Below are 16,688 nucleotides of genomic sequence, written 5' to 3'. Positions count from 1 at the left end.
CTACATTTTTATTGGTGGTATCATTCTTTCTTTCGTCAGCGTTTTTGTAACATTTCGACCTTAACTAACGTTTTGCATGTTATGTTATTACATCGCATGTTTCTTAATGACTCATGCACAGAAAGCCTTCAAACCACATACAAGTGTTAAATGCTTGGCGCAAATGGGAAATCTCACAGAGCAAACAGACAAGTCATAAATTAAGGAGAAAGTCAAGCAGCCACAAAATTACATTATCGTTTGTAAATCTGATATAAAATGAACCTTTTTATACCTTTTCAAGCATTTTATTCCCATTAATATGTTTGATACATTATCGTTTCAATAAAGATTTTTCTCATATCTAAAAAAATGAAGAGTCAAATTTCATAAATGAAACATACTTCTTAATTTAAACAAAATAACAATAAAACAATATAACTCTGTTTTGCTTACATCGCACAAAAGTGTTTTTGTTTTTTTTTTTTCATTCTTGCAAACAACTTTTGGAATAATCTACACATCTGACTATACTTCTTTATATAAAAGAAACAACGTTATATTCTGTAGGTTATTGTTAGGTCACTATGTACAGCGACAATAGAAATAGTGCAAATATGAAAAAATATATATTTTTGTCAAGTTTTTTATAAATTTACTAATAGTTGTTGGATGTGCTTATGAATCTGGTGATAATCCACACTGACCATTCTATAGAACATTTGTCTTTCGTTCGACAACCAATGTCTATCCCAGTGTTTTATACAAAGCATAATTGTATAGCAGTTATTATAATTAGTAATAATAATAACATTTTTATCGAAGGAAAATAGATTTCTCAAAACTTCATTGCGTTTTTTTTTTTTTTTTTTTTTTAACAAACATTACCAGGACAAAGTTATACATTTGCAACTACACGGCTACAGTGTTTATACTACACTGCTTTCATCTACAGTGTCTAACGTTTTTAAGAGGTAACAATTGACGGAACACTTCGTTTCACTCAGACCATAGATGTTTTTTTTAATTCGAATCCGGCCGTTTTCTTCAGAAATCACGTATCACTTATGTCAATACACAAACGCATTTTAAGTAAAGTAAAATATGTACATACAGTTGAAACTCGGTATCTCGAATTCGTTCATCTCAAAATTTGGCGAATATATGTTCACAAGTTTTTATCTCGAAGTATATCGTTCGGTGCCTTCAATACTTTAATTTCACAGTTTCTAGGTAGGCAAAAAAGTACATATGGCGCATATAAGCGACAATATTGTGCTTGGTAATTGTCGTTTAAATTGATATAAAGGCGCAAAGTTTCAAACAGCTCACTGCTCCTCGTAATTGACTTTACAAGAGATCCTCCGTAAAACATTTAAGAAATCTTTTAAGACATTCCTTCATAACACAACACAATTCATGAATACTTACATATATGTTTTTCATTATGTACAGTGTATGAGCATGTTCTTCAGAAGTGAATGCCATTAAACTTGATTGCTACAAGTATAGTTTTATTTTATGTTTGCAGTCTGACCAAAATCATTTGAAATGAGGTGTGCCTTTATTCAAAATACCCAAAGAAAGAAACTACCGTTTCACAATGTGTAGTGTTTTCACCTCCATATTAGATATTATAAGATGCCCTGTGTGTTCAAGGTGAGTCCTGCTTCTCCTAGGAAAGCACACTATTTTTGCTCGTGGAATGCCATAAACGGCTGTGTTGTTTGATATCTTAAAGCTTTCTCCAATGACTTAGATATCCAGAAATGTTGATATAATATTTTCATTTTATTTTTACTGTAGTCGGGCAACAGGTACCCTAAAGCGTGTTTCTTACAATCTTAGAGAATACGGGATACTCAATATTGTAAAAGGATGTTGGCATTTATTTAATAATATTTGCGTTACTGTTAAGAATATTATCTGAAAAAAAAGATGATTATATGTCACCTTCAGATATTTAGCATGCGACCTTAGAGTCTTAGATTTTTAGACATAATGACCAGCCGGGGTAAGTCATTTACACATATTCTATTAAGTTTTGTCATGGCATTCTTCTCCTTCAATATTGACGAGTAACATATAAATTAAGAGAAAGAAAGAAACAGGTATACGGAGAGTGCTATGGTGTTATCATGGTCCCTGCTAGTAACCAAATGTCACAAGGCGAAAAACTGCACAGTCTATTGCGTTTATTCAGTAAACAGATCTACCAAGTTGCTTGGAAACGTTTTCTTTTTGATATGCAAATTCTGTTCATCCAAAGATGACATGGGTTCTGTAACATAAAGTGCCAGAAAGTTGTAGTTATTTTATTCAGTTCAATTCCTTCGCACTTTTATATCCTCCTGGTGTATCTATTTCCTGCTGGTATGTCTATTCTGGCTTGGTATGTCTCTTACGTATTTTACTTCTTTCAATTGTTATTTCATCTGAAGATATTTCTAATGACCTACACCATGTCTGTGTTTTAAAGATGATTAGCATATTGTACAACCTGAAGTTTAAAAGCAAACATAATGTTAAAGGATATTAGTAAAAGAAAAAAATACTTTGAATGGAGCCTGCAGGAGCCTCTAATGGATAAACCTTTCGATAGTTGTAGCAATTTTCCTCTAGACTGTCGACGACGTGAAAGCAAATATACATTTTACGCAAGTTGTACAGTGCATATATGACACCCTCCATTTTCTGTCATTTTCCCTTTAAAGTATGTTCAAATTTTACGCATGTTTAAAAATGGAATGCAGGATAAAATGACAGACGATCAAATACTATCTGGTTTCGAAATTTCTGTCTGAATGTATATACTACGCTTTGCAAAATTGGTTAGAGTTTCGAAGTTCCCACTGCAGTCAAAACTCTGATCCATAAATAGATAGTATGACATTTTGACACCACGCCTATCATGTAATCGGGAATGCAAGTATCAAATACACACAGTTGCCCAAAAATCTTTGAAATACATGTACTGATATTTTCGCCTTTTACGTAAGAGTGGGGCCATACAAAATGTCACAGTAAGTTAAATGGGTCTGCCCTAGCTGCACACAGGTAGGTGTTCATCATAGACGGCTAGACGGAACATGTGAGTTTGAAAATCCTCGAATGTACGGGAAAAACAATGTTTTGAAAAGTTTTTGTTTTTTCCGGGGCTGTCAAAAGGTCGTGTAGATTATTATGTAGTCCAGACTAGTCAGCATATATCTATTTACAGGAATGCTTATATGCTGTAATGTTATTAAATTTGAATGTCAGCTCCCCGACAAGACCGTGGGAAAATTGGGTAAATACAAGAATTTTTGAGGAGGTGTACGCAAGTTTTATGTGTTTATATTTCTTTACTCAATCGAAGATTTACCTGTCGCCCCCATGAAAGTTTTGTATAACTCCATTTTCCCACGGTCAAGATGCAGTGATGTTTATGTTTTGAGCGACAGTGAGTTTTATCATTATGTGTTTCTAGCCATAAAACAGATTTGACACAGACATGTAAAGCTTTCAGCCGCTTGTCATTGTACTTTGGGCGTTACAGGTAAACTATTTTTAGATCACGTTATCTCGATTGCGACTGCGTGAAACTACCAAACTCTTACCAATTGTGAAAAAGCGTAGTAAATGGCCAGTGGGTACATAAGGTTATACAGGTATTCAGACATTCCATTCGTATAGAAGAAATTAGAACCATGAATATTTACATTCACGAAAATGTAATTAAACAAGAGGACCATGATGGTCCTGAATCGCTTACCTGTCCCCACAGGACCCAGTTTTGAACTGAGTATGACGTCGATTTTTTCTATTATTTGACATAGTGACCTAGTTTTTGAGCTCATGTAACCCAGTTTTAAACTTGACCTAGATATCATCAAGATAAAAATTCTGACCAGTTTTCATGAAGATCCATTGAAAAATATGGCCTCTAGAGAGGTCACAAGGTTTTTCTATTTTTAGACCTACTGACCTAGTTTTTGATCGCACGTGACCTGATTTCAAACTTGATCTAAATATCATTAAGATGAACATTCTCATTAATTTTCATGAAAATCGATTGAAAAATATGGATTCTAGACAGGTCAAGATATTTTTTCTATTTTTAGACCTACTGACCTAGTTTTTAACTGCGGTTGACCCAGTTTCAAACTTGACTTAGATATTATCAAGATAAACATTCAGACCAACTTTCACACAGATCCCATGAAAAATATGGCCTCTAGAGAGGTCACAAGGTTTTTCTATTTTTAGACCTACTGACCTAGTTTTGGACCGAACATGACTAAGTTTCAAACTTGAACTAGATATCATCAAGTTAAACATTCTCACCAATTTTCATGAAGATCCATTGAGAAATATGGCCTCTCAACTATCAAATTACAAGTAACCTTTTTTTACATTGACATGTTCTGTTCTCATGCTCAGATGGTGCTTTTACTTTTACTTAAGCAATCTAGTATAGTAAATACAATGGGCTTGCACGTGCTGAACGTAGTCAATAATATTTCTAATTGAATTTGTCACTCTTCAAAATGCAAAATAGTGTAAAAACGTTGCCATAAATAGCATGTTTTTAGTACTACATTTGAGTTCTACGTAATATTTTACTTTTTACAAAGTAGATGACTTTTCAATTGGTCGAAAAAATGCCGCATCGTCTGTACATTATCTGATATTGGACGGGTCCAAAACTGTCAATCATTAATGTTTGCATAAAACAGACTGTCAAATCGGGACTGTCAAATACGATTGGCCTTGTTTGCAAAATAGACCGCGTGCGTTTTGTTTGTGATACCGCTTGTGAGCATTTGACCTTAGTATGGATAGAATAATAGTAAAAGGAGGAGTTAGATGGAATTTATGAACAAAAACTGAAACTGTCATTGCAATTCAGCTGAAAATATCTCCCCTTTTATATATAAAATGTAGTGATTTTTTTCAGTTTATTCATAGTTTGAAAACAGGATTAAATGACATTATACAGTCTTGTAGAAACAACATTTGATCTAAGCTGAATTTTGTCAACAAAATATGGCGAGGTAGGGCAATCATATACAGTAGTTTACTTACGATTCGTCTTAGATTGAACTTCGTCTGCTTTTGAGTCTGCGTAATGGTTCTTCTTTTTCTTTTGTCCTCATATATTCATCTACGCCGTCTTCAATAAAGAACATGGTATGTGAATTTTAACAAGACCTCACATTCAAAATATGCCTGACAACAATCGCTTAGATTGTTTAATTGTTAAAGCATTTTTTATATTTGCTTTTAAATGGAAAAAAAGTTGCTGTAACATGGACAGGAACATTCATATCATGTCTCCATATCATTCTTGCTCTTTTTACAAAATTATTTTCAATAGTTTTTCGAAGAAAAAACACAATTAATGATATATGCTTATGTTGTTTATATTGAATTTTTTAATTTAAGATTTTGTTTGAGGTTTTATAAAGAAATAAAATTTAAAGACAACCAAATACTAAATTGTCTTCAAATGATATTTCAAAGGTACACAAATTCAAAAGACGTATTGGTCGGGTAATTTTGTTTGACGTTCAGCCTTTAGTTTGGGTAAATGCATGTATGCTATTGAGTTATTTCATTGAATTGATGCATTACAGAAACTGAATACTGCATACGCAGTAAGGATATACTACGTCGTCGGTCATGTGTGTGTGTATTCTTTTCTTTTTTTGGCTACGACAGGCAGCGGACAAAGTCAACAATACATCTATAAATCCATGTAATTCATTTGTCCCTGATATGTTTATATCTATTGTTTTTCCTGAAGCAATTGCAATCTTTGTACGGATATGACTACAACTGATTATTGCATCCAAAGATATTATGAATGATTATTTTCATCTTTGTTTAATTTATGGTAGATCTGCACGTTTGCTTACCCGAAGGTGGAAATTTAACGCCCTTCATCTGGAACAAGCAGAATAATGCATTGATCCGGTATACGGAAACAAAAATCATCCTTCCAATTAATCAATTAATGACAATTCATGTGCAATTTTATAAAAATGGTAACTACTTTCTTCCTAGAAGTAAAATAATAAAACAATTGTCCCTACAAAACAAATGAAATTAAAGTATTGTCACGATAAAAAAGTACTTTGTACCACAGAAAATCGCATCTTTGTTGCATTTTCTAGCTCGACCAAACATGCTTATACGAGAAAGAAGGAACATTATATAACATATACTTTAATGTAGAAATAAAACAATGTTAGACTAGTTAAAATTGTCCTAAAAACAAAATGAGAATTTTCAACATGCAGGCATTTACAAAAAAAAAAATAGTTCATCTTATTCTCTACACTCCTGATCCTAGATTCATAAAGTATCTTAGGTTTTTTTTTAATTAATTGTTTTCCTACGTTTGTTTCCTTTGAATTGAGTTAGACTGTAATCACAAATTCTTGATTGTTTTACTTTCTTGATTTTAGTGAATGTAAATCAGTTTTATGCCTGTGAAATATTTCAATGAAATATTATTATTGAAGGGGGCACGGTTTTTATATAAGGGAAAACTAGTGACTTTAAGATAAGTAAAGATATCTCAAGATGGTTTATGAAAACAGCCCAAGGATTCTTTTGTTTCATTTAGTATTAATACACTGTATTTAACCGGTTAACATACATGCCCCACCCAGAAATATAGCCAGTATGACAGCCCCGTTCAGTGCAAGCACAAAACAAAGATATAAACTATATACAGGTTAAATAACAGCTAACTAACACATAAGTACAATGACCTCCCAGTTATGATCAGAAATTGATTATTAGGAGTATCCGACTAGATGTAAATGTTTATCACAAGACGTCATCTTAAATATTGCGCACCAGATGTGAGACATGAATAAAACAAGGCACTAAAATGCTGTAACATTTGGAATTTTTACGACTTTACATGAGATCGATGATGGGCTATCATCTTTATCAGATTAATCAACGATAGCCTGCACTAATTTTTCTTGTTTTATATGTTCTTTTGGTTTATTTTTAGATTTCAACAATGATTCAGCTATTTTACAGACAGACAGTTTACTAAACATTATTCCTGGGAAGGACCAGTTCTGAGTTCCCATCTTCTGTATATCAGAAATTTTATTGTAAAGCTAAATCAGTGACTTTAAAAAACGCAGAATGTAGGTTTACTCATGCTTCGGCTCATTTCGGAAATTTAATAAAAGAATATCTTTTACTCTTTAGACATTCAGTGCGAGTACACTACAAAACGTAAGCTCTATACAGGTTATATAACAGCAAACTAATACAAAAATATTGTTACAAATATAAGACATTCAGTGCAAGTACAGTACAGTTTCAGCTTCAGAGAAGTTTATGTGCGGTAACAGACCTCTCTAACGTAAATTGACTCGACCATCAGAAAAAAGAAATAATGCCTGACCAGCTTTGCTGAATAAACTAATTTGACTTCTGTTAAGAATATCAAGATTCTGCCTGAAAATGAAATTCATCTTTTAAAGGATTTGTATGAAACTTGCAACAGCGCCGCACTGCAAATTATGCCCGGTCGTAGAATAATGTAACAGATTTAAGCTTAATTCCATCTGTCGGTTCCAGTACAATGATCGCGTTATTTTTTTTGTCCCGTGACTCAGCGTCTGTATCAGTACTTGTTTTATATTTCAAATTTCTTTTTTCTTGTCTTAATTATTAAATAAAATTAGGTGCTACCTAAAAGGTAGAGCTCCTTGCTAAATCACCAGTTCCCCTTAAAATTCAAAGAAGTGGTGTTATTGCAATGGTTGCAAATGTTTGTAATTACGGATCCGTATTAGAAAGTTTATGTTTTGTTATTTCAATTATGATATTTACATCAATGATAATCCATTATTTCTAAATGCAAATTACGTTCATTTTGGAAGGAAGAATTGGACCAATTTCGGCCAGGAAACACTGTAATGGTAGAACTCTGGTATGGGAGAATGGAAAACAACCATTTACATGCATATTTTTGTTTTAAATTCAAAACAAGTATTGTTTTTAAAAGTTATTGAACAGATTTTTACACAGATAAAAACACTGAACATAGAAATTCTCGAAAACCCATGTTTAATTTACCAAATTACTAACAGTCTATGGCTTTTAAAGGTTAATTTTTTCATCTCTATAGAGTAGGGGTGGTAGTGGGAACCTTTTGTATGTCAATTCTCATTTGTAAAGCCGAAGTTGTAAAACACTGGTCAATGATTTTTAAAATTTATGGATGCAATATTTGCAAAAGAAGAGAGGAGCAATGTGTGCTTTAAAAAGTTCAGCGCCTGTTCATTTTGACGCCCATATTTTTAAAGTTTGATGTACCCAGGCTACTTTGCAGAAAGTATTTTTGAACCTGATATCAAAACCAAACCTTTTTAGGTTTTCGTACTAATGATTTTTGTTATAAAATTTGCAAAATTCATGTTAAATTCATTAAAAATAATAGAACTGCTAAAATTGAAAAAAAAGTAAAAATTTATGGGTGTGGATCGAACATTCGGCTTCTCGAATGTGAAGCTAGAGGACTAACCTATAACAAACAGCGGAATAGTGAAACAGATATATAATTGTAAAATTATAGTAATAGTCGACAAATGTTTACTGCCTCGATAGCCTAAAGGTACAGCGTTCTGTTACCTTCAGACACATTCCTATTAAGTTTACAAACTAAACTGGAACTAGAATGTGTCTGAAGGTAACAGGTTGTGCCAATCACCCCCACCCCTAACCCCTTGGTACATTTGTCACAAATTAGGGGCAATAATTCCAATGTGTGCAGACTTAAGTGGGTATGGCCTGAACAGAAAATTTATGAAAAGGATTCATTATTCTAGGCCACTTACGTTTTAAGCTAAGTGCATCACAAACAAAAAATCCTTTATTTTGTCTATTTCAAGGGCCATAACTCTGTAATAAGCACTAAGATTCTCAAGAAGAATACCAAGTGTGTAAGGTCACATCATGATAAAGACTCAAGCAAAGTTTCATGAATTTACATCAAATACTTTTTGAGCTTAAAGCACATAATTAGGTAAAATGTACATTTTAACTATTTCAGGGGTCATAACTTTACTTTAAAAATAGTGGATTAGGCCAGCAAAAAATAAGATGTGTGCATTTTTTATCATGATAAAGACACTTGCAAGTTTTCATCCATTTATATCATATACGTTTTGAGCTAGGTGTGTCACAAGGTGAAAATGTGCATTTTAACTATTTCAGGGACCATAACTCTAAAATATGGGACAGAGGCAGACAAAAAATAGGAAGTGCGCAAGTTCATATCATAATAAAGACTTATGCAAGGTTTAATCAGTTTATATGTAATACTTTTTGAGGTAGGCGCGTCACACGGTAAAAATGTTCATATGATGATTAAGACTCATTCAAGGTCTCATGAATCTATATCAAATATTTTTTGAGCTAGGCGTGACACAATGTGAAAATGTGCATTTAGGCTATTTTAGAGGCCATAACTCTGGAAATAAGGGGCGGAGCCAGACGAAAAATAGGAGGTGCGCAAGTTCATATCATGGTTAAGACTCATGCAAAGTTTCATTTATTTATATCAAATACTTTTTGAGCTAGGCGCGTCACGAACTTCGGACGCACGCACGGACACACGGACGCACGCACGGACAAGACCAAATCTATATGCTCCCACCACTCATGGGGGGCACAAAAAGTCTGCTCAGGAGAGATGTATAAGTTTCATGAAGATCCATCCATGGATAACATGGATCTTATTTCGTGTAGTAGTAGTTTGTATCTTATATATACTTATATTTTACTTCAATTTCAGATGACAAAACACCACAGAAGAAAATGACTCTTTATATCGCCTTAACCTGCAGAAAACGTCTGATTTGAAGCTATTGGATATGATTTAGCTTTTCATATCCATTGAATGATGTCTACATAAGAGGATGTCAGACACAAAAAGAACAGGTCTCTACAAATAGATATCGATCAACTAACGAAACGCATTTGGACTGTAAGTTGAATAGTTGGACGATACACGAACGATGATAAAAATGCTATTGAATTGTAGCAAATTAATGTTTATCTTTTATACATTATGATGTGACTTCCATATTTTATTCTTTTATTCCAACGTTTTAAAACAGGGTGAAATGAATCAATAAATTGAGAAAACAATTTAATTGAAAAAATCAAATCATAATCTGGACATTCGCATCAGTTGCATGTTTAACTGCCCTGTTCATATCCTTCTGAAATAATTGGAGATCTTTTGCCTGGACGTAAAACTGGATATGTACTTTCATATTTTTCACCTACATATAATAGAAAATATTCAATAAAGAGCATGATAGTTTACATTTTATTTATAACAAATAGTTATCATAGCTGACAGGATACCGATTTAGAATTTTAAAAAAAGCTACTACGCATATTACGTATCAACTTAAATTATGTACAATAGGTTTTGCTTTAAATGTACATATATATAAGGTAGAGTATGTTTGATGTTTAGAATATACTAAAATAGTATACATATTTATCTTAAGTATCACTATCAACGTAAGTTAAACAACACAGTTTTGAACCACAAACGTCTGAAAACTGCAAAGCGAATTTGTTGAAAATACGTAAAGTCTTAAGCTAAACATTTCTTTTTAAGAATGTCGGAATTAAGCGATGTCAGACAAAAAAAAGTAACAGCTATCTGCAAAATGAAGTCAGTTTCCTTATAGTGTAAGAGTAAAAGTTGGACGATTCGAGTATGACGGATGGACAAAAAGAATATCGTAAAATAGCAAATTACTGTTTTTTTCTTCCATTTATTATGTTATGACTTTTATATTAGAGTTAAATAAATTGATGCATTGCCGAAACAGTATTTCGTACAAATTTATATTCATGGTCAGAACATCCTTACCAGTTATAAATTTACTTACGTCTTGGACTAGCAGGTCCAGACCTCATTGTAAGATGCATATCCTCGTCATGTTCAGTTCTACACAAATCCATCAAATCTTCAGTAAACAGCAAGATATTGTAAGCTTCACGAAACTTAATTATCATATGACATGTTTCACGAAAATAACATAAAAGAAATAACTGCCATGAGCATAATATATAAGGAGACACGTTGAGGTATGAATATGCAAAAATGGTTGGTGTCGTTAATAATAATATTAGACGTTTGCTTATTGTGAAGAGTAGAGTGTGGACACCTAGGACGATCTTCTTTCACGGGGATCATCTCAACATTCTTATAATTATTAAGTGCGTGATGAAAATGTTTGAACGGTGAAATGCTTGAATCATCATGCAACCAATACGCAATAGGGGATGTTAGTCTGGCTTCGTCTGTTCGTCAATCCGTCTGTCCATCAGAGAAAATTTGTATTACACATCACAAAAAGTACTGAAAGACATTGAAAGACCGTTATGAAATTGTGTGGGAATGTTATTCGACTTTAGGAGTTGAACACTTTAGCCTCGATCTCACATTCCCGGTGACGGCCCCGGTTACTCACGGGTAACATTAGCCGGCATACCTGGATGAACTGTGACATATTTCGGCAAAAAGTGTAAGTCGGATCTCAAATTCCCGACGGTGCGGTAAACTCCCGATGATGAAGCAGAATCTACACTTTGACCCCGGTTTAGTCCCGGTCTGACACCGGATATCCAAGATAATTGACCGGCGTAAACCCGACTGATCCCGGTGCAATCCCTAGTGATCCGGTGACACATCGGCGCCTACCAGTGCTTACTAGGTAGCATATAGAACAGGACGCATGCCGAAAACAAAGACACCTGACATAAAATGTGCTTCCAGCAGGAAACCAAGTTGAAAACGACCCTACTGAGAGGCAAACACTGAGTCCAACAGACGAAGACCCTTCTTGAAGGGAAAAAACAACCTCCCCAAAATCAAGTTAATGGTGAATCGCCTTTGAATCACTCCTCGCCATCTCCGAGATTGTAACGGTGTTTTACTTACTATATCATCATATTACCTTATGTCACCGCATCTTCACCGTCGTAGATCTGTGTCCTCACCTTGTCACCGCCGTGTGGCCGGAATCACCCAGCACACACCTGGTTAAACCCGGCCAGTCCGTTGTGAAACCGGGTTCTATCGGACACAACGGGGGTTTGCAGGCAATTTCAGGCTAAAGCCGGGAGTTAAACGGCGAACAAACCTGGGCTTATCGTAACTTTCCCTAACCCTACCGGTACAAGACGGAGCCATACATGGGGCCGGAGTTCGCCGCAGGTCTACCGTGTATAAAGTGTTTGCCAGTGACCATGGATTACTACGGAATGTCGAGGTAGACACACGGTGGATATCCGATGTTACTGCGTTGATATTGCACGGAATATGCCGGTTTTAGCCCTCGTTACCGGTGATTGCCGGTTGTATTAAATAAACATTTTAAAACAACCGGGTCTGTTTCCCGGTTTGACAAGGTTCATCAAGGATCTTCCCGGACGTTCACGGAATCTTCAAGGTTATGCGCCGGTTCAACAATGTTGAACAAGGTTTATCCCGGATCCCTGTAACGGGATAAACTGGGAGACCAAACCGTGACAGTGAAACGGGGCTTAGGTACAGAGCAACATGTGGTTGCCTTCATCGTCTTCCGTCGTTCACAAATTTTCTTTAAAATACTCTAAAGTTTGCAGTATCGCTCCGATCGTAATCTCAATTAATCAGAATGTTACGTTGAGAAACTTTCGAAACCAGGTAATTATATGACAATTATATATCGTAAAATAAACTTGTTTGTATCTGGGCGTTTAACTAGAACTGAATAAAGCAAGATTATAATATTTGACTTTATAAAATCTTCATGTAGATTGGCATTTCATAGCCCGGGATAAAAAAATTAGAATCATGGGGCTGTTTCAGAGAAAATAAAACAGTCTTAGCACTCTAGAGGATATATTTTGAGCTGGACCTTATAAAACTGTCAGAACATTTTTCAATTTGAAGGTAAATCCATGTATTTTATTTCGAGGGGATAAATAACTCTTTGAAACAATTAAAGAGCAATAACTATGCAGGTATGGAACGGATTCTGATAAAAAGTACGAATGTATCACCGTATTATTTTTATTTATAATCGTGTTTAACTTCATAAGGTTACTTTGTTATGTTGCACTTTATGGCTTATAGTCCTGTTCAATAAGGGTTGTTATCTCCCCTGATTTATTACTCCCCTTGTGAACTCTTCAGTGCCAAAAAATAAGATCGGCATATATCCAAAATATTGGGGAGCAAACATGACTGACGGAAAAAGTGCTAAATCTGATAAAAAAAAAACCTGTAAAATCTAAGAGTTCTAATAGACATTATCATTCTTGCACAGCAGGCATCTAAAATACTAAAGATATGTGTTTGACTTTCAAACATGTTACCCCCTCTGGTGCATGATGATGATGATTAACTGAATTTGCATATGTTATAAATTGCTGATTACAATCTGTTGACAGAAACTGAATATTTATCATGTTTATATAATAATTGATAAAAATGTAAACAGCATGTGATCTTGTCTGATCTTGCATTAACAGTTATGTGAGAAATTCTGTTACTTTGATTGCAGTATTAAATAATTGAAATCACGAATGTCCTGAAATCCTAGTTTTATGCAGAATCTGAAACGAAATTCTAAGTCTAACTGATTTAATTCTTTTTGAACTTTTTTTAAATATCATAGACACATAGAGGATACTTGATGGTTTCAGATTAAAATTGATCCGTGCAATGTTATGTGCATTGTGTCACGACATCACAATGTTGTGACATCACGATTACTTTGTCAAACGATGAACATTACGAAGTTTCCGTGTTTCTGTAACATTTGATTATGATGGAGTGTATATATCTTTATGTTCATGTTGGTATTGAACATTGAAGTATTTTTTCATAGAACTTCCCGTCGCTTATAATTCGTATTCTTTAGTGTACCATTGAGAAGTTGAAATATTTTCAGTGCTTTGTAACAGTGAAAATATTGATTTTATTTCATTGATGTACTCCGCTGAAAATCATTAAATAACAACAATTTAATGTTTCACCTGAAAGTATTCATGGATGAGTCGCTTTGACAAATTGGGTAAAATGTTTTCATGTGTGTATATATGTGTATATATTTTGTTGGTACACTGAAAAAAATACTGTTTATTCTAAAATCTGGTATGTTGTTATTAAAGTTTAAAAAAAAAAAAAAAAAAAAATGAATAATTTGTCCCTTCGCTCACCCTGCTGGTTGCAGTTACATTTCATGAAAGAAATTGTTGAACATGATAAATAATTATTAACCAGTGTTCAATTTCATGATAGTTTGAACCTCATTTAAACAGCGACATTTATCACTTTGACCTTAAACGTATTGTCAATAAGTTACTTATCCGAATGTAGTTATATACTAAACCAGTCACAACCTTTAAACCTCTATTAAACATTTAACTTGCCACCTAGAACAGGATTTAGTCCTGCTAACCAGAACAGTTTTAGACTCTAGCATTTTAACCGCCATCACAACTGCACCCTGCTGCATGTACATTACCGGACTTTGATAGACAGGCCCAAGCCTCATAGTCAGTTTTCTTTTTTGAATCATTTGGCAGCGATGGGATAACTTTTGCTTTGACATAGTAATGGGAACAATTATCTGTGATTTTGTGATATCTGACTGTGTGTAGATGACCATCTTCGTAAAATACTTTTGCTTTCAACTGCATTTTATCATTCATGTTTTCAGAGTCAAAAGTGCTTGCATTACTCAAAATCAGGTAATTATATACAAATCCTGCGTTCTGTAAAATGGTAAACGAGACAAATCGTTGTCCCATACACCTTTTAAAGTCTTGGGCTCCTGTATTTTCTCACCAAGAGGAGTACAAAAAAGTTCTGATTGCCGTGGTTTGTAGCGCTGATCGTCCTCGATTTGTATTTCACGATGTGGCCTAGTATCTAATTTAACAAGTCCTTTGGCACGTTTTATTAATTCCGGCCTATTTCCTGACACGTGTACACCTCTTTCTCTTAAATTAACCCTCAATTCACGCACTGATTGTTTGTCAAAGTCACACGGTACATCGATTTCTTTGTTCGTCGCCATTTTCTGATTTTGTTTTGCTCACCGGAAGTAGTTTTTTATCAATAACGACAACTCATGCAAGGGAAGTAACAACCTTATTGAACAGGACTATATACAGTTATATTTTTACTTCAATTTCAAATGACAAACATCACAGAAGAAAATGCTTAATATAATATTATTTTAGCCTGCAGAAAACGTCAGAATTGAAGTTTTTGAATATGATTTAACTTTTCATATCCGTTGAAGGAAGTATACATAAGTTAAATATTGGGGTGATACACAGTGACAAAAAGGTTATCAAAAGCTTAAAAACAGGGTTAAATTATTCGACAATAATATAAGAAAATAAATTTTGGTAAAAATTTCAAATCAGAATCTAGACATTCTTAAACTTATTTACCTACCCTTTTCATATCCTTCTGAAATGATTTGAGATCTTTTGCCTGGACGTACATCTGGATATCTTCTTTCATATTTTTCACCTAAATAAAATGGAAATACTCAATAAAGAGCGTGATAATTTACTTTTTACTTTTTTTATTAATATTTAGAAACATAGCTAACATGATTCCTGTTTAGCACAGTTTTGAACAGCGAACGTTATTTTTAAGTTGTTGAATATAATTCAAGTCTTTAGCTAATCACTTCTGCTTAGAATGTCAAAATTAGGCGATTTCAGACAAAAAGGAAGGAAAAGCTATCTGCAAAGTGATGTTAGTTTCCTTATAGTGTTAGTGAAAAGGTTGATCGATTCGAGTATGACCGATGGACAGATAGAATATTGTAAAATATCACATTACAGTTTTCCTTTGAATTTATTATGGTGTGACTTATATAATAGAGTTAAATATAAAGATGCATTGCCGAAACAGCATTTGGTACAAATTTAAATTCATGGTCTGTGTATACTTACCAGTTTTAAATTTACTTACGTCTTGGACTAGCAGGTCTAGATATCATTGTAAGATACATGTCTTGTTCACCTTCATTTGTTTTATATTCTTCCATGAAATCTTAAATAAAGAGAACGATATTATATGCCTCTCCAAACATAATTACAATATGTCATGTTTCGCAAAAATAAGATGAAAAAAATCTGCCAAGAGCATAATATGTAAAGATTATAAGCCTGTAATAGACATGCTGAGGTTTGAATATTCATACGAATTGGGTGTCGTTAATCATTGTATTAGACATTTGCGAATTAAGACAAAGCGGAATCTGAACACCCAAGACGATCGATTTTTTCACGGCGACCATCTAAACATTATTATCTTTATTATGTGTAGAATGCCTATCGTGAACCAATACGCGGTAGGCCTTTTATGTTCGTCAATCCGTCTGTCCGTCAGAGAGACTTTGTATTACATAAGTCACAAAAAGTATTAAATGACATTGAACGAACACCAGGAAATTGTGTGGGAATGGTACATAACATTAGGAGTTGCGCACCTTAGGTCTTAGTACATGTATATCTGAGCACAAATTTAGCTTCTGTGGTTGCCTCCGTCGATTACTTTTTTCAATGTTATCACTCTAGATTTTACAATTTTAGTCCGATCGTAAAGCAAAAGAGTCATTTTATGTTGAGAAAAAATCGACAGAGTTTGA

General features: G+C 33.9%; 1 protein-coding gene across 1 annotated transcript in view; it reads right to left on the bottom strand.

Moving 5' to 3' along the window:
- Window positions 1-285: 285 nt before the first annotated feature.
- LOC128554025 (uncharacterized) overlaps window positions 286-16,688 on the bottom strand; it is a 40,024-nt gene continuing 23,621 nt past the window's right edge. Inside the window, exons 8-12 of the mRNA XM_053535235.1 lie at window positions 16,010-16,090; window positions 15,482-15,559; window positions 10,911-10,988; window positions 5,047-5,134; window positions 286-2,479 (exon numbers count right to left, since the gene is read on the bottom strand). Of these exons, the coding sequence (XP_053391210.1) occupies window positions 5,055-5,134; window positions 10,911-10,988; window positions 15,482-15,559; window positions 16,010-16,090 (317 nt within the window). The 3' untranslated portion in view covers window positions 286-2,479; window positions 5,047-5,054. The remainder of the gene's footprint in view (window positions 2,480-5,046; window positions 5,135-10,910; window positions 10,989-15,481; window positions 15,560-16,009; window positions 16,091-16,688) is intronic.

This window comes from Mercenaria mercenaria, unplaced genomic scaffold (assembly GCF_021730395.1).
Source record: "Mercenaria mercenaria strain notata unplaced genomic scaffold, MADL_Memer_1 contig_4658, whole genome shotgun sequence".
In the NCBI taxonomy this organism is placed as follows: domain Eukaryota; kingdom Metazoa; phylum Mollusca; class Bivalvia; order Venerida; family Veneridae; genus Mercenaria; species Mercenaria mercenaria.
Note: the sequence above shows the minus strand (reverse complement) of the source record. Positions and strands in the feature narration are given on the sequence as shown.